This window comes from Linderina pennispora (assembly GCF_002104995.1).
Source record: "Linderina pennispora strain ATCC 12442 chromosome Unknown DL89scaffold_12, whole genome shotgun sequence".
In the NCBI taxonomy this organism is placed as follows: domain Eukaryota; kingdom Fungi; phylum Kickxellomycota; class Kickxellomycetes; order Kickxellales; family Kickxellaceae; genus Linderina; species Linderina pennispora.
Genome location: NW_024468260.1, coordinates 447,475 through 472,158, shown reverse-complemented (window position 1 = coordinate 472,158; position 24,684 = coordinate 447,475). Strand labels below are relative to the sequence as shown.

The 24,684-nt window shown below is 53.6% G+C and overlaps 9 protein-coding genes across 9 annotated transcripts; 7 read left to right on the top strand and 2 right to left on the bottom strand.

The window, feature by feature from the left end:
* Positions 1–81: 81 nt before the first annotated feature.
* Positions 82–554, top strand: DL89DRAFT_294737 (cytochrome c oxidase, subunit VIa; the record flags this gene model as incomplete). Its single annotated transcript, XM_040890554.1, has 3 exons — positions 82–193; positions 318–445; positions 477–554. The coding sequence occupies 3 exons, from the start codon at positions 82–84 to the stop codon at positions 552–554; spliced, it is 318 nt and encodes a 105-aa protein (XP_040741479.1).
* Positions 555–636: 82 nt separating this feature from the next.
* Positions 637–1,959, bottom strand: DL89DRAFT_269381 (uncharacterized protein). The gene is made up of 5 exons (XM_040888280.1): positions 1,300–1,959; positions 1,230–1,271; positions 1,066–1,195; positions 896–1,021; positions 637–873 (listed from the first exon to the last, which is right to left on the bottom strand). The coding sequence occupies exons 1-5, from the start codon at positions 1,917–1,919 to the stop codon at positions 715–717; spliced, it is 1,077 nt and encodes a 358-aa protein (XP_040741478.1). The 5' UTR covers positions 1,920–1,959; the 3' UTR covers positions 637–714.
* A 285-nt stretch (positions 1,960–2,244) lies between these two features.
* DL89DRAFT_248616 (NADH dehydrogenase iron-sulfur protein 7) lies at positions 2,245–3,060 on the top strand (the record flags this gene model as incomplete). The annotated part of the gene is made up of 2 exons (XM_040885148.1): positions 2,245–2,360; positions 2,451–3,060. Exon 2 carries the CDS (start codon positions 2,659–2,661, stop codon positions 3,058–3,060), a length of 402 nt encoding a protein of 133 aa, XP_040741477.1. The 5' UTR covers positions 2,245–2,360; positions 2,451–2,658.
* A 240-nt stretch (positions 3,061–3,300) lies between these two features.
* On the top strand, positions 3,301–9,279 carry DL89DRAFT_269380 (uncharacterized protein). The gene is given in 17 exon segments (XM_040888279.1): positions 3,301–3,764; positions 3,823–3,977; positions 4,012–4,060; positions 4,203–4,261; positions 4,383–4,533; positions 4,885–4,989; positions 5,213–5,371; positions 5,394–5,643; positions 5,663–6,306; positions 6,347–6,412; positions 6,432–6,476; positions 6,954–7,067; positions 7,145–7,267; positions 7,416–7,433; positions 7,469–7,549; positions 8,430–8,623; positions 8,955–9,279. 17 exon segments carry the CDS (start codon positions 3,366–3,368, stop codon positions 9,001–9,003), a joined length of 2,661 nt encoding a protein of 886 aa, XP_040741476.1. The 5' UTR covers positions 3,301–3,365; the 3' UTR covers positions 9,004–9,279.
* A 2,682-nt stretch (positions 9,280–11,961) lies between these two features.
* Positions 11,962–12,819, top strand: DL89DRAFT_269379 (uncharacterized protein; the record flags this gene model as incomplete). The annotated part of the gene is made up of 2 exons (XM_040888278.1): positions 11,962–12,423; positions 12,461–12,819. Coding segments are annotated over 2 exons (603 nt in total), but the record flags the coding sequence as incomplete, so codon positions are not given.
* A 791-nt stretch (positions 12,820–13,610) lies between these two features.
* On the bottom strand, positions 13,611–16,163 carry DL89DRAFT_269378 (P-loop containing nucleoside triphosphate hydrolase protein). The gene has a single exon (XM_040888277.1). The coding sequence runs from the start codon at positions 16,124–16,126 to the stop codon at positions 13,664–13,666; it is 2,463 nt and encodes an 820-aa protein (XP_040741474.1). The 5' UTR covers positions 16,127–16,163; the 3' UTR covers positions 13,611–13,663.
* Positions 16,164–16,399: 236 nt separating this feature from the next.
* Positions 16,400–18,605, top strand: DL89DRAFT_259448 (WD40 repeat-like protein; the record flags this gene model as incomplete). Its single annotated transcript, XM_040885687.1, has 2 exons — positions 16,400–17,218; positions 17,256–18,605. 2 exons carry the CDS (start codon positions 16,400–16,402, stop codon positions 18,603–18,605), a joined length of 2,169 nt encoding a protein of 722 aa, XP_040741473.1.
* Positions 18,606–18,757: 152 nt separating this feature from the next.
* Positions 18,758–20,164, top strand: DL89DRAFT_303789 (uncharacterized protein). Its single transcript, XM_040890869.1, has one exon. It carries the CDS (start codon positions 18,910–18,912, stop codon positions 19,774–19,776), a length of 867 nt encoding a protein of 288 aa, XP_040741471.1. The 5' UTR covers positions 18,758–18,909; the 3' UTR covers positions 19,777–20,164.
* Positions 19,787–20,164, top strand: DL89DRAFT_259447 (uncharacterized protein; the record flags this gene model as incomplete). Its single annotated transcript, XM_040885686.1, has 1 exon — positions 19,787–20,164. The coding sequence occupies one exon, from the start codon at positions 19,787–19,789 to the stop codon at positions 20,162–20,164; it is 378 nt and encodes a 125-aa protein (XP_040741472.1).
* Positions 20,165–24,684: the final 4,520 nt, after the last annotated feature.

Genomic DNA, 24,684 nt, shown 5'->3' with positions numbered 1-24,684 from the left:
TCAATTTCTCCTCTTTTTCTACTTGCGCATTTCGATTTGCACTTTTATTCTTCTCAAACCCAACCCTTTATTTCGTCCAAAATGTTCCGCGCTGCAAGATTCGCTCGCACCGCTGCCCCTCGCTTCGGCACCCGCGCGTACTCTGGTGGTTACACCAAGGAGGGCTATGAGGCCTCGAAGGAGCAGGCCAAGTGTAAGTCAACATTGTGATTCGGGAGACGACCGAGTGACTGGAGTAGAATCTGCTACCAGAGGAACCTGAATTTCAGCAAACAACCCACACGACGCTAATTCGAAATTTGTGTGCCTTTGTGTAGCTGCTGTTGAGACCTGGAAGAAGATCTCGATCTTCCTTGCCCTGCCGGCCTGCGCCATCTTCGGCGTGGTCGCGACCAAGGAGGAGCTCGATCACATCCACCATCTGGAGCACGACCCGCCCAAGTTTGTCGGCTACCCGTACCTGCACGTTCCGCAAGCGCAAGTTCCCGTATGGCGACGGTGACCACACTCCGTTCTGGAACCCGCTCACCAACCCCGACCCCGTCGAGGAGTAAAGGCAGCCTGTCTGCTATATGTGGGCCGTGAGGAGGATCAGATGTTGTTTTGTTAACAAAAGATCACTCTCGCGAAGTCCATCTAGAGTTTCCATATATTCACTTCGGGCACAGATGCTTATCGGTGTTGAAATAAAGCATGTACTGAGTCCAAGACAGCCTAGGGGGTGTTCTGCTTCTGCTGCTCGAAGAACTTGGCAATGTCCTGCTGTGTGACCACTTTTCCCGTGCTGGCAAACGGCCGCAGGTACTCCTTGAGTTTGGTGCTCATGGCGTGGTATGCTGATGCTGCGTCGACCGCCCGCGTGTGGTCCATCCTCTGCAACTTTTTCATTGCCGACTCGTATCAGCGATTCACCACGCGAGTCGTCCACCTCTGGCTCAACGATCTCGTCGCTGTCCAGCAGGAACTCCAGGTTCTGCATCTCGATCTTCTTGATACACACGACACAAGTGCAGATGTCATTCTTCCAGCCTGTCGGCCATGAACAGATCCATTGGCTGGTCGGACGTTGTCAGGCAATAGCCGGCATGCGCTGGTCTTTGTTCTCTTGCGTGGGCGCTCATCGGCATTCTCCTGGGCCTTGTCCTCAGTGCTAACTACATCGACCTTTTGTTCTTCAGCACTCGTGTACGGCAGCCTGTCGTGGGTTTCGACCTTGGTAACCAGCCCACCAAGCAATGGCGCCGCGAAAGACCAATGTCGTGTCGATGCGCCTCAGAACATCGTGCTTGTCCCACACACTCGCGGCAGATATAGTCCTCATAGTCATCTTCGTCAGGCATCTTGCCAATGCATCGGTCATGGTACCAGTCATTGCATATATAGCACTGGATCATTACCGTACTGTCGTCCGGATCGTAAAACTTATCGCAGCGGCAGTAGAACCCCCAGAAGTTATGATTATACGCGTTCTTCGTGTTTGTGAACTCGGCCAGCATAGTTCGCGTACTCTTCAGCTCGCAGCACGACCCCTTTCCTGCCGGCAATAGTCGTGCTGTGCCACAGTCACACTGGAAGCTGCGCTTGGCAAACAACTCTATTACTTCGTGTCCTGTATGGCACTCTATGCTGCAGGAGTAGCACATCCCGGCTGGCGCGGTTTCGGGACCCGTATCGGCTTTGCTGCGCTGGTATTTGGATGGCGGATGGGTGCATGTCAGGCAGGCAAAAAGGGGCTGGCGGATGTAGCCCTTGTCATATGTGCATTCATCGAACTTGCCTGGAAGCACCTCGGCTGCCTCGCGCTCTAGGTCAGCCTGGTGTACCAGGAAGCTGTGTGCTGTGACAATAGCCTCGTCGGCGGCCTGGCCATCGCAAGGCGCTGAGGTGTGCGGTGCGGGTTCTGGTGGCGGGTCTGGCATCGCGTCAGATTGAGTAGGTAAGTAAAGCGGAGGAGAGCTGAGGCGGAGTTGAGAGAGGCGTCGGGAAAACGCGAGCGCGTTGCAGCTAGTTTTGCTTTCGCGCATTGTCGCCACAGCGCAGTAATTTCGTCACGGCCAAGGAGCGCTGGCCCAGAAGCAGATCCACTCAGTGCTTGATTTCGATGATGAGATTGACGGCTGTCAAATAGTCGAGATAACATCTTTTTGGCGCTGTGCGCGTTTTCGCTGTTGAATTATTGGTTGGCCTGGCAAATTCGAAGTTCGCTTCTTTTCTCCCTGACGAATTCTCCACCTCTGCCTTTCCTTTTTTTCTTTTTCTGCTTGTGCCTCTTCAATTCCTGCACTTGGTGATTCGGCAACTATTTAATTGGACAAAAATGAACGCTATTGGACTCGGCTCGTTCCGCGCCTCGACGAAGGGTAAATTTCGATGATAAAAAGCAGTCCTTGCCTGGGGCGGATTGCACGAAAGCTAAACCCGGACCACCTCCAACCACTTTCTATGTAGCTATGGCTCGCTTTGTGCCTCGCAAGACTGCACTCACTGCCACACAAGCCGTCCCGGCCTCGCGCCTGCTGGCGGCCCGCGCCATGTCGACTAACGTGATTCCGCGCACACACGACCAGATCATCGCAAAGCCCGACAGCGCCGCCTGAGTACGTGCTGAGCTCGCTCGATAAGCTGTATAACTGGGCGTTTACCGCCTCTACCTGGCCGATGACATTCGGTCTGGCGTGCTGCGCTGTAGAGATGATGCACATGGCCACCGCCCGCTACGACCAGGATCGCATCGGTATTGTGTTCCGTGCGACGCCGCGTCAGTCGGATGTGATGATTGTTGCTGGCACTTTGGTGAACAAGATGGCGCCTGGCCTGCGCAAGGTGTACGACCAGATGCCCGAGCCCCGCTGGGTCATTTCCATGGGATCGTGCGCCAACGGCGGTGGCTATTACCATTACTCGTACTCGGTTGTTCGCGGGTGTGATCGCATTGTGCCTGTCGATATCTATGTGCCCGGCTGCCCGCCGACGGCTGAGGCCCTGATGTACGGTATGCTGCAGCTCCAGAAGAAGATCAAGCGCAACCGCATCACCACCATGTGGTACCGCAAGTACTAAACACGTATTCCTTTCTCTTGCCTTTTCTTTCTCTTCTACCAAATACATTTCTCCCACCTTTTCTTTTAAGCCAACATCCAAGGAATTGCTGCCAGAGAAATGCTGCTGCTTGACCCAGCAGAGGGGCCCTGGTACCTAAACTGGGGGTTCTAATCCATAAGCGGATCTGAAATTGGTCTTTTGGCAAGGCAAGTCGGAGTGGCCTGGACCGTACGCTAGAAATACCTAGTATTCATATCGTTATTTTGCTCGCTATTCATATACCAATAGGACCATCCAGCATACTTGTATACAAGAGAAAACCAATGGCGAGCAAGATTCTGACGCAAGCTGCTCGCACCGTGGTCGGGCGGACCAGGATCCGACCGCTGCGCAGCTCGATCTACGCACCATGCCACCAGCGCTGGATGTCGGCACCTGTGCACCAGTTTGAAAAGTACGATCCAGCAGTCGTCGAGCGTGACTGGTATGAATGGTGGCAGCAGCGTGGCCTGTTCAAACCACAGCCCTCAGGCTTATCGGCGGCGGTCCAGGATGAGTTCAAGATGCTATTGCCGCCGCCCAACATCACTGGAGTTCTCCATATCGGTCATGCCCTGACGTTATCGATCCAAGACTCTATGGCTAGATGGCATCGCATGCACGGGCGCAGCGTCAATTGGGTCCCAGGCACCGACCACGCCGGAATTTCGACCCAGACAGTGGTTGAAAAGAAACTGAATCGAGAGCATGGACTGACCCGTCATGATCCTGGGCCGCGAGTCGTTTATCGAGAAGGTGTGGGAGTGGAAGAAGGCGCACGGCGACAAGATCAAGGAGCAGACGACTAGCATCGGCGCCTCTCTCAACTGGGACCAGGAGTACTTTACCATGGACGCAGAGCACTCGAAGGTGGTGCGGGATGCGTTCATCCGTCTGTTCGATGAGGGCCTGATATACCGAGATACAAAGATTGGTCAACTGGTCCTGCGCTCTGCAGAGCGTCATATCGGACATTGAGGTAAGGGCATCCCATGCTCGCTGGCAGAGGGGATGCGATTGGACCTGGAGGTGGGGGGATGGTGTCATTGCCATGGTAAAGGGACCTGTCGGTATCCAATTTCGGCGTCTTGGTGAAGCCAATTCACAGGCTCTCTTTGTAGGTCGACAAGATTCCTATTGAGGGGCGGACGCTGCTCGAGGTCCCAGGGAGCAGGGAAAAGTATGTGTTTTTGACAGCCCTTTTGTTCTGAAAGCCTGGAATGGCCCAGCGATTTGCATGCAAATTTGACATGCTGCAGACAACCTGCTTGAGGATTCCCACCAACTAAATGACATTGTAGGATCGAATTTGGTGTGCTACATCACATTCGCTTTCCTGTGGTCGATCCACCTGCGGGCACACCGACGTGTCTGCAGGTGGCAACCACTCGGCCAGAGACAATGCTTGGGGATGTTGCGCTCGCCGTGCATTCAAGCGATTCTCGATACAAGGTAAGCCTGAATCCCAAGCGACTTCTTTTATTCAAAATAGCACACAAGCTATTGTACAATCAGGAATGCCATGCGCCATTGATGAATGCAATTCGCGGCCAGCATATTTATTCAGCTTGGGGCAGATCTGCCGCAGGGCAATTGCGAACGCTGCTCCTCCCATCACCCTGCTGAGAAGGATATCACTCATCGTCCCATTACGCTCGGCTGTGGGCATGGAGTATCCAATGAACTCGTTTTGACGAGGGGATAGTCTGCATTGCTGATACTATCTGGGGATTCGCGAATTGTGAATAGGCCGAGGTATCCCCGAAATCAGTTTACTGAAATTTTATAGTACTTTCGTTGTAGGGACTGGCAGGGAGATCAGTAATCCATCCACTCCTGCACCGACCAATCCCAGTTGTTGTTGACGATGTGCTGGTTGACCCAGAATTTGGCACTGGTGTGGTGAAGGTGAGTACGGACGAGACATGCTATATCGCTGCTGGAGTTGGAAGGGAGGCTGGCCAAAAGAAATATACGAGCTAATTCCCGGAATGCTTTATGAGCGTGCCAACTAGATCACCCCAGCGCACGATGTGAACGACCACGGATGCGCTCATGCGGCACGGCCTGCCCACTATTCCTGTATTTAGCTCGTCAGGGACTGTGCTGGGCGACATTGGATTAGCGGAAGTTCAGTGGAATGGGCCGATGGGAGGCGCGCCGCAAGGTTGTGGCAACACTCATGGAATCGGGGTCGTACATTGGCAGCACTGAGTCAGAAAATAGCGTCATCTCCAGGTGCTCGCGTTCGGGTGATATTATTGAGCCGATGCTGATGCCACAATGGTACGTAAAGTGTGGTGGATTGGCAGCCAACGCCGAACGAGATGGTCAGTGCCGGACAAATCCAGATGGTCCCAGAGCGCCAGAAGCACATATGGAACCACTGGCTTTCGGAAATTGAGGACTGGTGCGTTTCAAGGCAGCTGTGGTGGGGTCACCGTATCCCGGTGTACTGCGTAAAGTGGAGTGGTGCAGAGGAGCGCTGGGTGGCAGCTGAGAGTGCAGAGGCCGCGGTGGACAAGGCTATGGGGATGCTATCAGAGAGCGAGCTCAAGGACGGTTCAGGGGACAAACCCAGACGTGAAACAGGACGAGGATGTTCTCGATACATGGTTCTCGTCAGGGCTGCTGCCGCTGACCGTCTTCAACCAACCGGCTGCACTGGCATCAGCTGATGCGACTGCAGGCGCACTGAGCTCGGTGCTGGAGACAGGCCAGGACATCCTGTTCTTCTGGGTGGCTCGCATGGCCATGCTGTGCACGCACTTTGCGCAGACACCGCCCTTCAGTGCGGTCCTGCTGCACCCAATGGTCCGCGACTCGCAGGGCCGCAAGATGTCCAAGTCGCTGGGCAATGTGATCAACCCACTCGATGTCATACACGGAGCACCCCTAAAAACACTGCAACAGACGCTCAAGAACGGGTATCTTTCAGATAAGGAGCTGAAGAAGAGCACCAAGGAGCTGCAGAAGCTGTATCCAAACGGGTTCCAGAGGTTCGGCGCTGATGCGCTGCGGTTTACGTTGCTGCTGTACACCCAGCAAACGCAGCAGATAAACATGAGTCTGGAGAACGTCAAGTCGTCGTACCACTTCTGCAACAAGCTGTGGAACACGTTCAAGTTTGTCCACATGCACGCTGACAAGGTTGGGAAACCCAGCCCAGAGTCATTTGCCAAGGCAATCAGCCAAGAAAATCTGACGGTGTTTGATAGGGCGCTAGTGTCGCGGCTGTATGGTATACTGGAACACATACGATCAGGCGATGAAGACGTTCAGGCCAGCAGTGGCGGGTGAGGCGGTCCGGGAGTTTGTGCAGAGGGATCCTGTGCGACAGATACATTGAGGTGTCAAAACCGGCACTGTTTGGGAATGCAAGTGCCTCCAGACAGGTAAGGCGACTTATGATGTTGTTTGCTGTCTTGCAATTTTGCGCAATATGGCGGGAGTGAGCGGGGCACTGGGGATGGCCATTTGCAGCACATCGATTTCTGCACAGCGATCAGCCTGCCTTTTTCCATGCAAAGACGCACACTTTGCATCAGTATTCGGTAAGGGGAGAGGACGACAGTGCGGCGCCTCCCTGTTTACTGACGTCTTAGCTGATGGATGCACTGTAAACGCCCGACAGTTATGTGCGGCGCTGGATTCGCAAGCTGCTTTGAACCTGGGCCATGGCCGTCCATCAGCCTTGGATAATTACCCTGGGGATGCTATTTTAGCCCTGGCAGCCAGTTTTAGCCGCACGCTGTGCACTTGGCCAGACACGCAAAGAAATGCGTACGTTTACTGCTTATCTTGTTTTCTGTCTGGCAGCCGCACAACGCGATGCATGACCCTCTCTTCAAGGTAGCGACTACTAAAAATAGTGGGAATACGTGGCTCTTTTCTGTAGGACCCGGACACTGGTTGTCAATATTTTGCTTGGATCCCTGGACATTGTGCTGCGAGCTCTGCATCCGTTCATGCCGTTTGTCACGGAGGTGAGTAGGAGCAACGCTTTCCGTACACAGGCGTGGTTGCGGGCAGAGGCTAATTTGTTTTCTCTTGCCTAAAGTAGGAGCTATGGCAGAAGCATGCGTACCGGGGCTCGGGGGCAGAAATGTCCGTGATGGAGTGCAAATGGCAATCGAGAAGCGGGATCGCAGCCTCCCAATGGCGCAGTGATGAGGACAACGTGGACGTAAGTACTGAGCACAACACGTACCGTGCATTAGGGTACTGCAAGCCACTAAGCTATTGTCGCTGTGTTTTCTAGGCTATATTTGGCGTCATTTCTGGCATCCGCTCGCTGAAGCAGCAGCATGCTGACCGGCTGGCTGGGATCGCAGCTAGGTGATGGTCCAGAGGTTTACTGTTGTAGCTCCGGATACCCAGCGTATAGGGACCCCATCAGCAGTGCATCGAAATCCTGAGCAAGGAGACAGCCATCCGCATATGCGAGGACGCAGGAAGCAATTCAACCGTAAGTAGAAGCTGCATGTAGGGGCGTATTACTTGCCGCATTCAATCGCTTTCATGGAAGGCGTCGCACAGAGAATCGACTTTGCATTCTACTGCGATGGGAGCGTGGGCGAAAGCCAGCTGATCCTGGGGGTTGGATTTGGAAGTGGGTCGTAAAACCTTGTGCATCCCAGGCTCACAGAAAGGAGGGATGGGGCAGCTTTCACCAGGCATCCGGTAAAGCATGGTTCTCCCATGTGAATGAAGCGGGTGCTGGAGCTGTCTGATCAGGCTGCTTGACTTTTGTCCACGCCTTCAAGCACCGGTTTGGCCAGGCAGACCCATCGATGCTTCTCTGCATGCTTCACACGCAAATGAGTCGCCCTCATCCCATGCGGCCATTTCCTCTTACCACCTTATGCATTTCTATTCTATGGCACACATTGCGTCGTTTACCCCCACTTGCTGCTCTGACACTTTTCTTGGCAAAACGTGTTTGGAAACGTAAACAACCTAGCGGGCTTGATCCAGAACTGGCAAGCCGATCTACATCCTCTACCAAAAAAGTTGAGCTCCACGCTTCTGCCGATCGGCCTCGTCCGCCCCACCCGCCATGGCTCACAGCCACACAATTCCTTTCTACAACAGTGCACTAGTTGATCGTCTCATTCGTCGGCTGTGCACATTGGGCCCATCAAAGCCCAACCCCAATTGCACGGCCTATTCCTCGCATTGGCACATTTCGGAAAAGGAGGGACGGCTGAACTTGAAGGCAGGGATTAGAGAGCGGAGTATGAAAAGAATATGCACGTCCCCAATTGAAACCAACATGGGATCATCATGACTGCTTATCTGCTGCACATACCTATTCATTTGATAGACACAGGCGGAGCTGGATTCAGCAACGGCTTGTCGTGGCGCCTGGCCTGCGTGTGGTTGCAAGGCTGGGCCCCAAGCAGGATACAGGCCATGCTATGCCATCCACAGGAGCAGCAAAGATCGCCAGACTCACAGCGGAGCTCGACAAGGTTCTTAAGACTGTCGACAGCAAAGGGTACCAGCGCAGTGCCCCCGAGAATGTGAAGGAGGCTGATAGGTAAGTAAGGGGTCCTTGCCATGTAATGCACCAAAATTAGGAACCGGCAGGTCCTGCTTTTGGCCAAACGTGCGCAAATATCTTGTGCGCCAGCGGGGCGATTCAAACTCCGACTTGACTACGTACCCCCAACGCATCTGCAGGTGTCAATATAGATGCAAGTGGGGAAGCATGGCTGGCACTCAGTGGTACAGCATCGACCTGTTGGATCTGCAGAGAGACATGCTGTGAGAATAGCAGAAAAGGAGCACCACAGAGTTTTGTGGAAAGAGTCGAGAGGGTCGAATTGGAAAGCGTTTTATTAAACAAAAGCCAGTGCTGTTGCGAATAGGAAACGCGTTATTATGCTCCGGGCCAAAATCGCAGCAGCATCCAAGTAGGCTTAGGAGTCAGCGAGGTCACAGGTGTGGGTTGCTGTCTTGTACGTTCAGCATTTGCGGCCTATTATTCAGACTCAATGCGATTTTTATTAGTTTGCCCTTATCAGCCTAATCTGGCCGAAACTCTTTTGACCTGCGAAGCGAATCACAACATGTCTGTGTTCCACTGGAGCCCAGGACGCGCCCTTGTCCGCTGTTTAGCTTGCTTCTCCTTTCAGAAAGGTCACACCCGCTGACAGCCTATATTCACATCGGCTCGGATGCCATTTTCGAAACGAATTCAAACTTTGGCACAGCGGGCTGATGCAAGCCAGGGAAATCACATCGAAAAAAAACTGTCCCCATCTTGCAACCCTAGGGGGCGGGTCCTGGCCGGTGCAGGCCAGGGGTTTGTCGCACCCCCTCCCAGCAAAATTATTTTCGCTCGACTCTGGACTGTCGAATAAAGTGTCAGTGGAATCCCCTCAGCCGCAGGCCACCAGCTCACGCTTTCACCCCCACCCCTTCCCTCCCGTCTTTTCTCTCTTCCCCTTGGCGCGCGCGTGCCCTTTTTATGTAATTACCTGCTCGCTTATTTATTACCAGTAGCCACCACCTTTCTAGCTGCGCACATATACCGGACTCTCAAACAGAGGCCCTTTGTGACCCGGATTGCAAAAGATAAAAGTCTCGAAGCTGGATATACAAAGGCAAGTCGTGTGTCCAGAGAGCGCCGTCCAATTGCTTTACAGCTCTGGGTGCGATGGCAGCAGAGAGTTATTTGCTTCTCTGAGGGGTGCCACACTGCACACGGATTCGCTCGTTGCGGCCAAGCGATCCTGATAGTGCTTTGACGCTTTGTGCCGGCGATCGCATATATATCATTGTGATGGTGGTGGTGTCGATAGTGGCATTGATGTTCCACCACCAAGGCTGGGAACCGCGAAAGATGCGTTTGTCTTTGTGTCAAGCCAAAGCGTCCGTTATGCTGATACGGACTTGTGTCGCAGTTGCTATTTTTGCTGAAAGTCACGACTGCACTGAATCCAATGGCGTGGACAGCAACCCAGCCATATATGATGCATCACCACCCACTGGGGCAACTCGCATTCTGATGAACAATGGCCCCAGTGACCCTTGCGTTTTATTTTATTTCCGGCTCATTCATTGCGACACCGAGGAACCCATTTGACTCGCTTATGTCTCTCTCATCCCTCACCCATCCATGTATTCCGCTCATTTGGTTTCTGCCATCGGCGCTGCTTGCTGGCGCTCGGTCGCAGTGCCACAGCGCGGTGTGCTGTTTTGTATAAATGCCTGTCCTCACCTCTCCTGCTGTCCCTCTTTCCGGGTTCTGACCGCATAGCAAGCTCTAGCTGTTTTCCTGTCGACGCCAAACACTGCCCATCTGCTCACTGTACAGCATACTCATCCCCCACCGCGACGATTGCCTGCTTTTGTAGCCTTTTCGAGCCACTGCCTTGCTCTGGCATTTCAATAGCCCCCTTCTCTCCCCATCTACAACTGCTGGCGGGCGGGCTTTAACTAGCTGGCTAATAGAAAGCACTCATCCACATACATTCCGCTCCCTTGCTTCGCTCCTCTATTCTTACAAATCTACCATTTTGCTTTATAGATCGCTGTCATGCTTCGCCCAAAATACGAGTTTTGCGACGCATCTGAGCTCCAGGCTGGCGGGTCGGCGCCCGAGTTGGGCTTTGGCCAGGACCTGCCTACCATCCCAACCATGGTCAGTGGGTAAGTGAAGCCGCTACATTGCCTTCTGCTGTGGCGCTTTGTTTGTCCGTCAGCATCCAGTTACGGCTCATGCAACTATGGCTGCTGCCCAACCGGTACCTTGGAGTCGCTGCAATGCTACAGTCCTTGTCTGAGGGACCAACATCACCTTGCTCCCTCCAATTGTCGGCTGCTGACACGTACGTGGCGAGTGGCCCCATCGCTGCTGAGTGATTGTTGTTTGTGCGTCGCCCGTCATCTACTGAACATAAAAAACAGCAGCCTGTCCATGCGCTTGTCCTGATTTGAAATTCATGTCCACAGGCAAAAACCACAGCACTTGTACAGGCCGGCTTGTTTGCCTCATGGCAGAAAGACCTACCGCTGCTTGCTGATGCTTATGCCGGCTCTCTCCGCCCTTACGTCCCTGTTTCTTCAATGTTTGCTTGGGTCTACTTTGCGCGGCTCGGATATATAAACTGTGAAAAAGGGGCGGTTCCTTGTGTATGCAGCGGTAACTACTTCGTTTCCACTCCCCGTTTTATTTGACTGGTAAAGCTGCCTCAGCACCGCTGCCTCACTGCAGTACCTCCCCCCCCCCCCGAATTTTGCCTGGCTTCTTCGATAGCATGGCGAAGGCGCTACTGGGTAAACTGTAAGCTGCATTACTCTGCATTTTAGATGCCTTCTTCCTCCTGCCTGGCATCCGCTTTCAACCCCTCCCCCAAAAAGGGTAATAAGAGCCATGTTAATCTATCTGCCTGCGTCTGCTCCACGCGCTATTTGTTCGCGGTCCTTAGTTTCCGACTAGACCATACGGTCTGCTATCGAGGATATTAATGCCCGTGTTTACTCGGCCTAGCGTGCGGGCAGGAGGCGTTCAATGATGAACGCTCGGATCCTTTCTCCCTACAGACATCCTCCCATATATAGTAAATCCTTTTTTCATGCGCAGAAGGCGATGCTCTCATAATTGTGCGACGCCTGTGTCTGATATGCACTCGCGCCAACTCCAGTTTTGATAACCCACCCCTCTTCCTCGTCCCCCAATTCCATTTTGTGTATCCACTTTCCCCTTTTCCTCGGCTGCTATTTTTTCCCTGTCCACTTCCATTCTACGTTTCTGTGCCTCTACTTTCTACTGATTTCTACGCGCATACACAACTCCTAATGTTCCCACTCCTACCCGACATCCAAATAGACCCAATGGACCAACGCACAAATACATATTTGAGATGGCAGCAGCATCCAATCCGGGCCCGGATGTGCGGATTCGGCGAGAAGGACCGCCGGCCGATTGACCCGCCGCCGGTAGTGAAGCTGCGGGTGCTTGACGAGAACGGACGACTGATGAACAGCGAGGATGTCGATACCTGCAAATTCGTGGTGTCGGCAACACTGTGGGCGCCCAACATGGAGAATGATCGGTCGATAGTCATCAACCCAAACACATTACCCGGCCCAATGCCAATGTATCCGTCATCCTCGTCATCGGTAATGTCGCTGAGCGAACCAGTGAAGGTGCGGAACCTGGTGGGCACAACAGTGTCGGGTGCATACTTGCTCAAGGACGAGCACGACCAACACAACATCTTTTTCATTTTCCACGATTTGTCGGTGCGGACCGAGGGCCGGTTCCGGCTCAAGTTCCAATTCACAATAATCCCGTCGCAGGAGGAGCCACGGGCGTTCATAGAATCCATAGTTTGGAGCGACACATTCGAGGTGTATTCCGCCAAAGGCATTCCCTGGGATGACAGACTCGACAGAGCTGTCAAAGGCATTCGCCAAGCAGGGCATCAAAATCACCATTCGGAAGAACGGCCGCGGGCGGACCTTCCAGCAGGACGATGATGGCGACCAAGAGGACGATGATGTCTAATAGCGGGTGGGATGCTTGCGTCTGGCAGCAGTAGACAAGGGTGGGAATTCCTGAGGTAGCACTGAGCTTGACTTCACCTGCGGTTCCGCTCTGTGTCGTGCTCTGGCCCCAGCCTTGGCCCCACTGCCATCACCACAGCAGCTCGTCACTGGCAGTCTTTCAATGTCTTAACACCCATGCCCTCTATTCCCTCAGTATTCTCCTTGTCTAATGTTATTCTCTTACAGCTCACCGGCATTGTGCCGCTGCCCGGCCTTTCTGCTGTTCGCTTCCCTCCGAACCGGAAATGGAAACGCTCGGCATGATGCGATGCATGGGCAGTGATCCTTTTGATACAGGTAGCTTTTGTTTTTTGTCTAAAGGTCACCCAGGTAAGCGTTGCCGGATTGCTCTTTTGAAACGTGCTCTTTCTGGGATTGTTGCCAATACCGACGGGTAGCCATTATCGATTGCCCACAGTTTATCAAAGAGCAGCAGATCCCCCACGTCCCCAGCAAAGCACAGCAAGCAGCGCGAAATGGCGGCGGGAAATATTACGACCAGATGCGATGGAGAGAGCATCGCTGGCTGGGCATTGGCCACAGCGCGTGGGTGTGGGATGCGCGGGCATATTCCAGTCGACGGCAATCACCGGCCCCTGGCTATCCAAAAGCAAAAATAGCCAAAACGCAGGCTGGGGAAACTGCTGTGCCGCATTCGCATCCCCAGTAACATGCAACTGGAATCCATTAACAGTAAACGTGAGAGGGGTGTAGGATAATAGCACATTGACAGCCCCAGCCTCCCGCACCCATCCCCCCTTTCCACTGCATTGTCTGGGCGTGCTCTGGCCCCACCCCGAGCGGACAACGGCCAGTCCACAAAAGTACCGAGAAGCTATTGTTCTCCAGCTGCACCGCAAGCATACGGAGGAGGCGTACTGCATGCCTAAAGTGTCGAAATGTCCATATCTGGCAGGTCTCAGGGAGCGCTGGGCAAATGCAGCCCGGGATGTTGTGGTATACATTGTCCAAGCACCGAATTTATGAGGCGTATATAGGCTAAAAGATCGAGCTAAATGGCTTAGTGCTTGCGCAGCTTGTGTGCCTTCTGTGCGCGCACCCTGCTCTTTGCTGCCTCGAGGGCCGACTCGCGCTTCAATGTCGGAATCACTGGATTCGCGTCCTTGGTGTCAAGCAGGCGGTCGGCAAGGTCGCTGATGATGCCGCTCGACAGGTACTGTGCTGAGACGCCGCGGGTGACGATCTTTTGTGCCAGCAGGTACTTCATCTGGCGCTTCATAGCCTTGATCTTTTGCTTTGCATGGGCTTCCTCGCGGACCATCTCTCCGTGGTCCTCGTCATCAGACGAAGGCAGGAAATCGCTGTCGAGCTCGATGTCGAGCTCCTCTGCATTGCGCTTGAACCAATTGCGCTCGTGCGTCTGCTTCTGCAGCTTGTGCTCCTGCTGGTCGATCTGCTGGGCGAGGGTGACGCGCGGCTTGAGGCGGCCAATGATGTCGAGGTCGACGGGGAACTGCGCAATGTCCTTTTTCAGCATCGTGCAGACCTTGTGGTATGTCTTGCGCTCCTCGGGACTGACGAGCATGATGGCAAGGCCCTCCTTGTTGGCACGCGCAGTGCGGCCGCTCCGGTGGACGTAGAGATCGCCGGAGCGCGGCAGCTGGTAGTGCACAACGTGGTCGACGTGCGGAATATCGAGACCACGAGCAGCAACATCGCTAGCGACAAGAACAGCGTTCGGGGTATCGCGGAACCGGTCAACATTCTTGAGTCGCTGGCGCTGCTCCATCTGCGCATGCAGACCAAACACAGGGACTTGGAGGAGTCTGAGGATGGGCACGAGCCGGCGAATTGCATCAATGCTGTTGACAAACACGAGGGTGCGGGCCGGGTAGCGGACAAGGAAGTAGTAGAGGTAGATGTCGCGCTCAGCAGCAAGGCAGTCAATGCGGGCCTCGGTAAGGGTGGCAGCAGTGGCATCGGCGCGAGTGACGTCGACAAAGAACGGCTTGGGATCCTGGAATCCGACGCGCAGGATCAGATCCTCCATCGATCCGGGCTTGGGCTTGTTGGCATTCTTCTTCTTTGGCGCGCGGTGAGCACGGAACTGCATGTCCTTGAGCAGGGTGGCCGAAAACACAAACGTCTGGCGCTCGCCGCCGGTGCCCTTGATTGTCTGCTCGTTGACAGCCTTGAAGATGAACGACAGCTCCTTAAAATGGCCTGGCTCGAGCATACGGTCGGCCTCGTCGATGGCCAGGAATCTGATCGACTGCAGCTGCTTCAGGTACTCGTCGTTGGTTGACACCAGGTCCCAGAACCGGCCGGGCGTGGCCACGATGATGTCTGGGAATGACGACAGAAGGCGCTGCTGCTTGGCTTCAGACATACCACCGACAATCGGCACGACGCGGGCGCGCACAAATTTGGCCAGCGCCTGCAGATGGTCAGTGACCTGGATCGCCAGCTCGCGCGTGGGCGTCAGGACCAGCCCGGTGGGGCCTGTCCACTTTTTGCCCTTGTGCGTGGCCAGGCACTGCACCATAGGCACACCGAAAGCCAGGGTCTTTCCCGAGCCAGTCTCAGCAGCACCAATAATATCCCGACCAGCAATGGCCTTGGAGAGCGTCTTGGCCTGGATCTCGGTCGGCTGCGTGAAGTTCAGGTGCTTCAGGGCACGCAGCAGGAGATCGTGCGTGCCATAGTGTTCCCAGGCCGAGACATCAACTTCAGGATCCTCAATGGCGTCCTCCTTGTCCTTTGGCATCCTCGTCCTGAGACTCCTCAGAATCGGCAGAGCCATCCTCGTTTGACCTCGTCGCCTGTCCTCTTGCTGGTCTTCTGCACCCGATGTGGCTGCATCTGCAGCGCCTTCGCTGTCCGATCCCTCGCCGCCCAATCCCTGCTCATGGCCCTGGCGCAGCTTTTCGCCGATTGACACCAGCTGTCCCTTCTCCGCCTTCTCCTCTGAGAAATCGTCCATCATCACAAAATCGTCCCAGTTGACTGTCGCAGCGAAATCGTCATAGTCGTCCTCCTCCTCGTCGTCCTCCTCGACCTTGGCTGACTTCTTATCGTGCTTCTTGGCTTGCTTCTTGCCATCTTTGGGCACGACCCTGCGGAATTTGAGCACCTTGCCACCAGTCTCCTCGTCGGCCTCCCATGCACAATCAACGTTGTCGATCTCTTGCAGCGAAACCATCCCACCGATCTCATTGTCGGCGCCGCCCAGGTATGTTGGCGCGCTGACTGTCTTCCAGTCCCAGTCAGCGATCGTCTCCATATCCATATCGTCTGTGGGCTGCTCGGCTTCAGGCTGTGTAGTCGATACCGGAGACCTCTTGGCCTTTTTGGAGCTTTTGGGCATGGGCGGGGGGTTGAGCGAGATCTGCGCCCAGTCATCCTCCGTCACCTGCGGAGCCGCCTTGCGCTTCGCTGCCTTTCGCCGCTTGTTACTGCGCATGGCGGTCTGCGTGCTGCTAGTCTGCGTCTTCTTGGATCCTTTGTCGGCGACTGTCCACATTTTGAAGAAGGTGTGAATTGCGAGGTGTAGGGTTACAGAGTGGAAAGCGCGGGTAGCAAACTCGATCAGCATCAGGTCCAAAGCAGCCAGTTTTTTCTTCAATAATTTGATTGTAATACCTTGATCACCAACCTGTGTTTTTTTTGGTCACAGCAGACGCGAGGCGCGTTCATGGAGCAGACGCGTATCTGAAGCACAGCGCGCCGGCTGCCTGCCTTCTTCTCCTAACGGCCAGACTATTTTTCTGATCAACCCTCAGCTCTATACAAACTAATGTTGCCTTCTATCACACCCCCGCGGTTTGCGCATTCGGAGGGATACACCACGGTAGCGTTTGGACACACTGGCCAGTTCGTGTGCACAGGTGGTAGCGACTCGCTGGTCCGCATCTTCCACGCACCCAAGGGCGAGCGCGACCAGGAGGCAATCACTCTCGAGCACCATACGGACAATGTGCTGAGTCTGGCAGTGTCCAAGAACAAGATCCTGTCAGGCGACGAGGAGGGTGTGATCCTGTCGTTTGATGTTAGCTCGCGCGACCCCCTGTCAATTGAGCCCTCAGGCAGCGTGCTTCGCTCGGCACTATCGGCACGGGACCTCAGCATCAGCTCTAGTGAGCGACAGGTGGCGGTGGCAGCCGACGACGAGGTGGTCCGGATCGTGTCACTGCTGGATATGTCCTTGCTACACAGCCTGCAGGGCCACCGGGCGCCAGTCACCAGCGTCTCGTTTTCGCCAGACAGCGTGTTTCTGGCATCTGTGGGGTGCGACGGGTCCTTGCGCGTGTGGGATATGCGGGACGATCCAGCATGTGTGCATATCGACAACAAAATCACGTATGTGTGCGAGCCTGGCAACAGCATGGCGCAGACCAAGGCGCGCTGGAGCCCCGATGGTCGGCTCCTGGCGGTGCCCTGCAATGACAATGGCATTAGGCTGATTGAGCGCAATACGTGGGAGGTTCTGGCATCGCTGGCTGGCGTTCATACGAAGCAGGTTACATGTCTGGCATGGTCCGGCAATGGCCGGTACGTTGCGTCGGTTGCGCTCGACAACAAGGCTGTGGTGTGGGATGTGCAGGCACGCAAGGCGGTACTGACGCACAACAACCAACATGAGCTTGTGCCAGATTGACTGGAACCCGACCGGCAACATGCTAGCTTTCACAGACAATACCGGTGCCATGTATATCTGGGACGATGTCGTTGCGATTGACCAGGGACACGCTGCACCCTACAACAAGATTGCAATGGAGTCCAGCTCTTTGGCCGGCAGCCTGAAGACGCAGGCGCGGATCAGCGAGCCAGACTCCAAGCTCATGAGCGACCTGTTTGGCGATGCTGCAGCGGTAGATGAGATGATCGAGGAGGCCGAGATGGAGGAAGATGCAGAGATCCTCGAACAGGGCGAAGACACGAACGATATGCTTGATGACTTTGTGGTTGACGATGACGGCGCTGGGTATGCGGAGCCCAAGGCCCAGCCGTGGGCGGTTCTGGCCGACCAGCAGACCCGCAGTTTTCAGCCGGGCGCCACACCGTGGATCAACAGCCGGCGGTACCTGGCGTTCAACATGGTGGGCAGCGTCGCCGCAGTGGCCCAGGACTCCAGCTACAACACCATTGAGCTGGAGTTTTACGACAAGTCGCTGCGCCGCGACTTCCATTTCTCGGACACGTACAAGTTTTCCATGGCAGCGCTGTCGGAAAACGGCTGTCTGTTTGCCACCACGAGCCGCGAGCTAGCCAACGACCAGTCGCTGCGCGAGCTGGCGGGCTCCGACGACGAGGTCTCGGTGCTGTCGTACCGCGCGTTTGCGTCGTGGTCGACAAACACCGACTGGCTGTTCAAGCTGCCCGAGAACGAGCACCCGCGGTGCATTGCCGCGTCGTCGCACGGTGTCGCTGCCATCACATCCCAGGGTATGCTGAGGTGCTTCACTCTGGGTGGCGCCCAGAGGCACATTGAGAGTCTGCCCGACCGCACCGTGACGTGCGTTGCAAACAAGGACATGCTGCTGATTATTCTTGAGTCAGCGGGCTCGATCAGGACTGCGTCGGGTGAGAAGCGCATGGAATACGAGTACATTCTGATGACCATCGATGGCCAGACGAGGCTGGCTGCTGGAGCCTGCCCGGTGACGCCGCGCGGTGAGATCGTCTGGGCTGGGTTCTCCGAGGAGGGGCATCCAGCGACCTGCGACTCCAAGGGCAATGTGCGGCTGCTGCACAAGTACTGGGATGCGTCTGATGCGGCGTGGGTGCCTGTACTCGACACGCGTGCGCTGGCCGCCGCCAATGGCAAGAAGGAGGCATACTGGCCTGTGGCCATCTCCGCCAAGCAGTTCATGGTGGTTACATGTCCGCAGCCGCGTAAAATACCCGCCACATCCGAAACCCATCCTGGACGAATTGGACATCAGCATTCCGCTGCTGCAGACCGACACGCAGATTGGGCAGCACGAAGCACGGCTGTTTAAGGAGCGGCTGTTTTACGAGCAGCAGGTTGGCGAGTCGCAGCGCACTGGCAGCGAGTACCCAGGCGGCCAGGCGATGGTGGCAGCGCGATGAGCTGGAGCAAGACAAGGAGGTGCTGAAGCTGATCCAGCTGGCGTGCAAGGCGGAGCGTACGCAGCGAGCCATGGACCTGGCCTGCATGATCCGCCTTGAGCGCTCCTTTGACGCAGCCATCAAGATTGCTGTGTTCCAGAAACTGTCGGCGCTGGCCGAGCGCATGATGCGGCTGAAGGAGGTCAAGTTCTTTGGCAGGCCCCGAGGAAGAAGATGAGGAAGAGGAGCCTGCAGTGGCCCCTGCTCCTGTGCGACGCCGGCCGGCTGCAACCTATGGTCCGCAAGCGCGAGGAAGCTGCAGATCCTGAGGAGCGTGACGTCGACATGGCAGATGCTGATGACGGGACGTCCGCTGACAAAGACATTACTAATATTATCGGCCAGGACGATGGCGACGAGGACGGGTTAGTAATGCCAGCCCCGCCGGCCTCCTCTTGCATCGACCACTGTTGCACGCGACCTGGTTGTGCGCCCGCCACGCCATCCCGCTGCGAAACCGTACAATCCGTTTGGCGTTGCTGCACCCAGCAAGACCATGGACCTGAAGCGCAGCGACAGCTTCTTCAATCGCCGCCGACCAGCACAGCAAGGCACTCAGCCGCGAGGCATCGCCAGCAGGACAGCGAGGCGGCCCGAGCCGTCGAAGCGCGTCCAGCAAGCGCGGATCGGACGCTGAGTCGGAGGAGGCGCCAGCAAAGAAAACATCGAAGACGGCCGCTGGTGCTGACATGGCGCAGGGTCGAGCGCAGTCGAAGCTGGCTGCATTTTCGTTCAAGAAGAGTCGCCCGACTGACCAGTAGGGCTGGTGCTGGGATTGGGCAAGGCAGGTGTTTGTTTCGGCGATTGGCGGCTGGTCACACATGCATATGCGCTTACCAGGGTCACATGCGCACGCCCCCTTTTTACTTGCTACAGGGCCTCTTCGGAGCTTTAGAGAGATGGCTAAATCGCCCGACTACAAAAGGATGCTGGCACGGAGCAGCGAAGGGGCTAGAACCCAAGCACTGTTTTTCTCTCTTCTATTCTGTTGAAAACCCCTACGCTTTCTATACCCACCAAGAATCAATAACCGCACCCTGACATCTCAACCATGGCCTTTGCAGCAGGCGCCGCCGTTACGCTCCCGACCATCGGGGCACTGGGTACCCTCGCGTACCAGGCCAGGAACATGCAGGGCGACAACAAGTCTGGAGACGGCCAGCAGCGCCGCCCCTCGTTCCTCCAGGCCGAGAACACCCGCTCGCTGATACTCGAGGACGACCCGAGCGAGTTCAGCTCCTTCTCATCGAACCCCAGCATCATGGACCAGCGCATGATGACCCGCCGCGAGTCCATGCCCGAGGCCGTCAAGTTTGACCAAGTCAAGCCTGACATGTCGCTGCTGGAAGAGCCGCACTTGCAGACCTGGCGCACCCGGTACATGTGGGGCAGGCGCTACGGCATGAACTTTGCACACAACGATCGCTAAGCCGATGGGCCCTGTTCGATCCTGTATTTTTGTCTCTGTAAACCTTTAAAAAAAAGCCTCTCCTATTTACTACGCAGCTCAATGTTGATGGTCTGGAAGCTGATCACCTTGCTGGTGACTGCAAAAGGCTCGGCTCGCACCTGCGTGTCGCCGTCGTCGTTCTCCTCGCCTTCCTCGGCCTCAAACACCACGCTAGTGCCGAGCAGCTCGTCGTGTCGGCCCTCGCATATCACGCCGATCGATCTCTAGCATCGGGGTGTCTGATTCCAAGCCGATTATAGCGTACTTGCTTGGCGCCATGGTTCCGTCCTCTGCTGTTGCTCTCTTGCGCTTTGGCCAGAGTTCTGCGGGGATGTTTGCCACCACGTAGTACGACTCTTCGATGTACTCGTCGTCGCTTCCATCTGCTGTTTCCATATGCACGTCTTCGGACTGCTTGTTGCTTTCGCTGGTAGCCTGGGAGTCGGGCTCAGGAAGATCACTTGTTGGTTGTGGATCGGCCATCTGAAGTTGTGTGTGCGTGAGTTGTTAGATGAGAATATTTGAATCCGTGTATGCGCACGATCGGTGATCATCCCATATAGCCACGGTGTGTGTTGCCCAAAGAATGGGAGTTGGTATTTTTGGGAAATCGGTGATGTGCTAAAGCATACTGCTATACTGGAGTTGGTAGCCACTGTATGGACGGGTGATACAATTACAAACCAATACCATGTTGGCGAAGAGTGGAAAGAGATATAAACTGCCCTAGTGCTTATCCTATATAGCCGCGGTTTGTTTGGAGCTAGGGGCATCCAGTTTTGCATGAATGCAACAATGCCATCCATGAGCAGTCACGATAGCAAACCATGCCATGCAGCCCTTTGGGGCTATCAAAATAAGTTCCTCGGAAACTATGTAGAAATTAGCGAAGGAAATAAATATTAGTGCACCCAGGTATTTCTCTGCATTTGAATTTTTAACATACAAAATTAGAAATCATGTGCTTCCGTAAGCATAGTTTTTTTTTTTATTGATATGCTGTTTTAAGTGTACTTCATTATATTTAAACCTCAAAGATGACACGTGCCAATATTTGTAAATGCCGTTACTAATGATAGCGAAATGGCGATATTTAATTGCTCTGCAAGTTATATTTGGAATATGGTAGGCTATTCAATCCCGACCTCTGGTATTAGAATTCCAAGATCCGATTACTGTGGACTACATAGTTTTTCATCCCGTTGTTTTTCTCTTTTATTTTTGGCTCTGCCACCTGAGCGATGGTATAAAACCTTTGTGTTCGCCTCTCCCTTCCCTCTCTTTTGCTTTCATCACCTATACATAATCCTTGACTCTGTCACTTTTCTGAATTGATATACCATCGCTTGACAATATATTTAGAATCCACGACACACGAAAATTACACTCATTTGCATCAGGCATTTTTCGTTATTCATTATTTGTTTCTTCCTTTTGCCCTACACCACCCACCCTGTGATCTAGACCTACAGCATTAACATATTCTCAATTCTATTGTGTAAAAGTGATAGCACATCCACACATGCCAATAAATATACTATGCATAGCGAAAAATTGCATTAAAACTGGCACCAGATTCGTTTACCGAGCAACTGCCTCCTCACCCCGAACGGGCAGTTTTCCACAGCATTTTGAGACAGGAAATTGGGTGCTTGTTTTTTTTTTGCTGCAGGAGCGCTCTTTTCTCCTTTTCCATTCCTCACTTTTCAACTCTTATTATTACTACTAGTCGGAATGGAAGAGCAGACCATCCAGCAACTGACTACGCTCGTGGGTAATGGAGTCCCCTTGCGTAAACGCATGGTGGGTCTCATCACGGATATTGTTCTCAAAGCTGATTACAACCATCTGCCCCAAATCAAGGTCAAGTTCGAGAGGCAGCCTCCCACCGAGCGCTGGTCCCTTGTGGCCTCAGAAAGGTCATTTCAAGCAAGCGCAATTTTATTGCAGTATTGTGCGTGGATGACCCCAGCATCGTCCCCATGGAGCGTGCGCGTCTATCTCGACTGATGAACGAAGGAGCTGGATACCCAAATGAGCTGGTGGTCGTACCTGAGCAGTCTTCGATGCATTGCTTTGCGTGAGAAGGGTAAATTGGAAGTGCTTCGCCGGCGTCAGGCAGCAATGGGCAACGAAAATTGAATCGGCCACTTGTTGCGCTCACCAACATGCCTGTTTCTTTTAGCGCACCACTGTTATTTTCAATAAATACGAGCGCTATATCAGCATCTTTCCTGTACAATGTCTTAGTGCCAAGCAGTGTCTCAAATACGATATACTTGAATGGACAGCCTCCTGAAACTGTCTGGGAATATGCTTACTCTCCAATCGCCTTTCCATGGCAAATATTGAAAATATGGAATATTCTATATAAAGGAGGAATCTTCAGGTGAAAGGGGTGGGTGCCTGTCTAAGTAGTGGCACTGGTCACCTGGAATAGTATGGAATGGCCACTGTGGCCTAAGGGTCTTGATCCATGGATTCCTGAAATCATGTGGATTTGGAACTACAGTCACGTACATATACATCATTCCCCAAATTCGTCGATATCATGTAGCAGATAGTGTGCTTTAAAATAAGAATAAGAACAATATGGAAATACTACCTGTCGAAGACTCCTATGTGCGAAGAATGTCCATGCATATGAATCGCACGAAAGCCCGCCTCAGGGCTACTAGATGTACTGCTGCATAGTTGATTCTGATTACTAGTTCCACACTATAGTGCTTACGCAAGGGTATAGTGGCTACACTATATAGATTAGCACACGCCAGCATAGCTGTGGGTCTCCTTAGTTCTTTTTACTGCCCCTAGTTATATACCACGTTATGTCTATCAGGACCCTAACATCATGTAATGCTCCCCTCCATTTGAACCCAAACACAGCAACAATCTGGAGCAGCCTTTTCTCGTCATAGTGAGAATGGTTTTCGGTTCATTCGGAGATGCTCCTGTTGAAAAGAAAAACTGACAGCTTCTGGGGCGCCTGACCTATGCAAACGCATGACCAGCACATGGCTGTGACCGTGTGCTCTGAAAATTTGTGAAGGCAGGATTTTCAAGCTTGCATAGTCGAATCCTGCGATATCCCATTTGCTGAAACATTTGCTGAAAATATCCTGCAACCACCATGTATGGTGCCTTCCAATAGAATGTAGGCAGGCGATGAAAGGGATGTTCGAAATGCTCCTAGTTGTCGATAAGGATTGGCCCCCAGAAAAAGCCGATCTCGAGTAGTGATGGAGAACCTCGTTGAATCCTTTGCATGGTACTGTGAGCGAGAGCACCAGTGCAGGCGTATGCTAGCACATATCTCTAGTCCAATAAAATCTGGTATGCATCTGTAGCCATACTTGCTCATAGATATTGCAGATCCTAGGTGGCCAGAGGCGGATCATTCATGGGTCGTCCTGGTACAAAGCCTCGGTGTGGGTTTCTCCGAGTTGAATTGCTGAGAAAAAGTAATGCTGATGGTGGTGTTTCTCATAGACATCATTTCGACCATGGTCAAACAGGATCACTGGCAACAGGTACTCTTTTCAAAATGCACAATGGGCAAATGTGCATTATTATATAGGGTAGCTTTGCTGACACTAGCACCTCTACTTCCCATGCATATAGTCACTAGAAGTACAACAAACATAAAGCATATACAGGCTACCGAAGTCGAATCCCCGGCTTCCATTTCCACTTCAGCAGCATTCTGGGCTTGGTGGTTGCGAGGTTTGCTTTCAATGATTCTTGTGGCAGCTTGCTACCAGTGGCCATGTGCCGTATTAATTGCTGTGCACTGAGATCTTCGCTTAGTATAGCAAAAGGGGGAAGTCAGCAAAAATCGCAGCGTTGGCTTTCGCAAGGTTCGATTTCACCATAATCGTGCTCCAATATGGGGCCGCGTTGCTCACCCATCACAGGAGAATCGCCTATGGATTTTTCTCGCAGTTGATGCTAAACGACAGCGTTTTTCTTTCCCTTTACCTCTCAGTCATTGAACCTTCCAATTGCACGTTCTTCCAACAGACGCACATACTCTCTGCTTTTTCAAATCGTAGCTAGTGAAGGTAAGCTTCAGTCTGTGAGGGTTTCGTTCTTACTGCGTCGCGGAATGTGTTTTTGCTGGGAATCCAACGCGTTCCAATGTGCAGCGCGTTTTTTGTTTGGGCAAGAGGACGATTATACACTTTTCTTGCCAAGGGTAAAAGAGAGAACAAACGTGCGATTACAGTGTCTGGAAATCACTCTAAACCCCTCGAACTCTGTTCTATGGACGTCGCGTACTAACTGGATATTATGAGACCTTTTGCATCCCATTTCCGCGCATTATTCGTAGTTAGGAAAAATAATTCACAATGTCGAGTGAACAGCAGGACGAAATAGAAGGCTACCGTGATTCTCTGGACATGGCACCCAATGGCGCCAGCGGGCTGGAGACACTCTCGAATGCTCTCGCTGACGCCGAGGATATCGAGTCGACAAAGTCCAAGCTGCGTGCCTTGGTA

Bases quoted from the DNA above. Each gene is read 5' to 3' on its own strand.
- DL89DRAFT_269378 (XM_040888277.1), bottom strand. From the start codon at position 16,126: ATGTGGACAGTCGCCGACAAAGGATCCAAGAAGACGCAGACTAGCAGC.
- DL89DRAFT_269381 (XM_040888280.1), bottom strand. From the start codon at position 1,919: ATGCCAGACCCGCCACCAGAACCCGCACCGCACACCTCAGCGCCTTGC. The intron at 1,272-1,299 runs GTGTGTGGGACA...CGATGTTCTGAG, and splicing joins GAGGACTATATCTGCCGCGA to GCGCATCGACACGACATTGG. The intron at 1,196-1,229 runs GTGGGCTGGTTA...AACCCACGACAG, and splicing joins TTTCGCGGCGCCATTGCTTG to GCTGCCGTACACGAGTGCTG.
- DL89DRAFT_269380 (XM_040888279.1), top strand. From the start codon at position 3,366: ATGGCGAGCAAGATTCTGACGCAAGCTGCTCGCACCGTGGTCGGGCGG. The intron at 3,978-4,011 runs GTTCGATGAGGG...CGAGATACAAAG, and splicing joins CGGGATGCGTTCATCCGTCT to ATTGGTCAACTGGTCCTGCG. The intron at 7,550-8,429 runs GTAAGTAGAAGC...AGCTGGATTCAG, and splicing joins ACGCAGGAAGCAATTCAACC to CAACGGCTTGTCGTGGCGCC.
- DL89DRAFT_303789 (XM_040890869.1), top strand. From the start codon at position 18,910: ATGAGGAAGAGGAGCCTGCAGTGGCCCCTGCTCCTGTGCGACGCCGGC.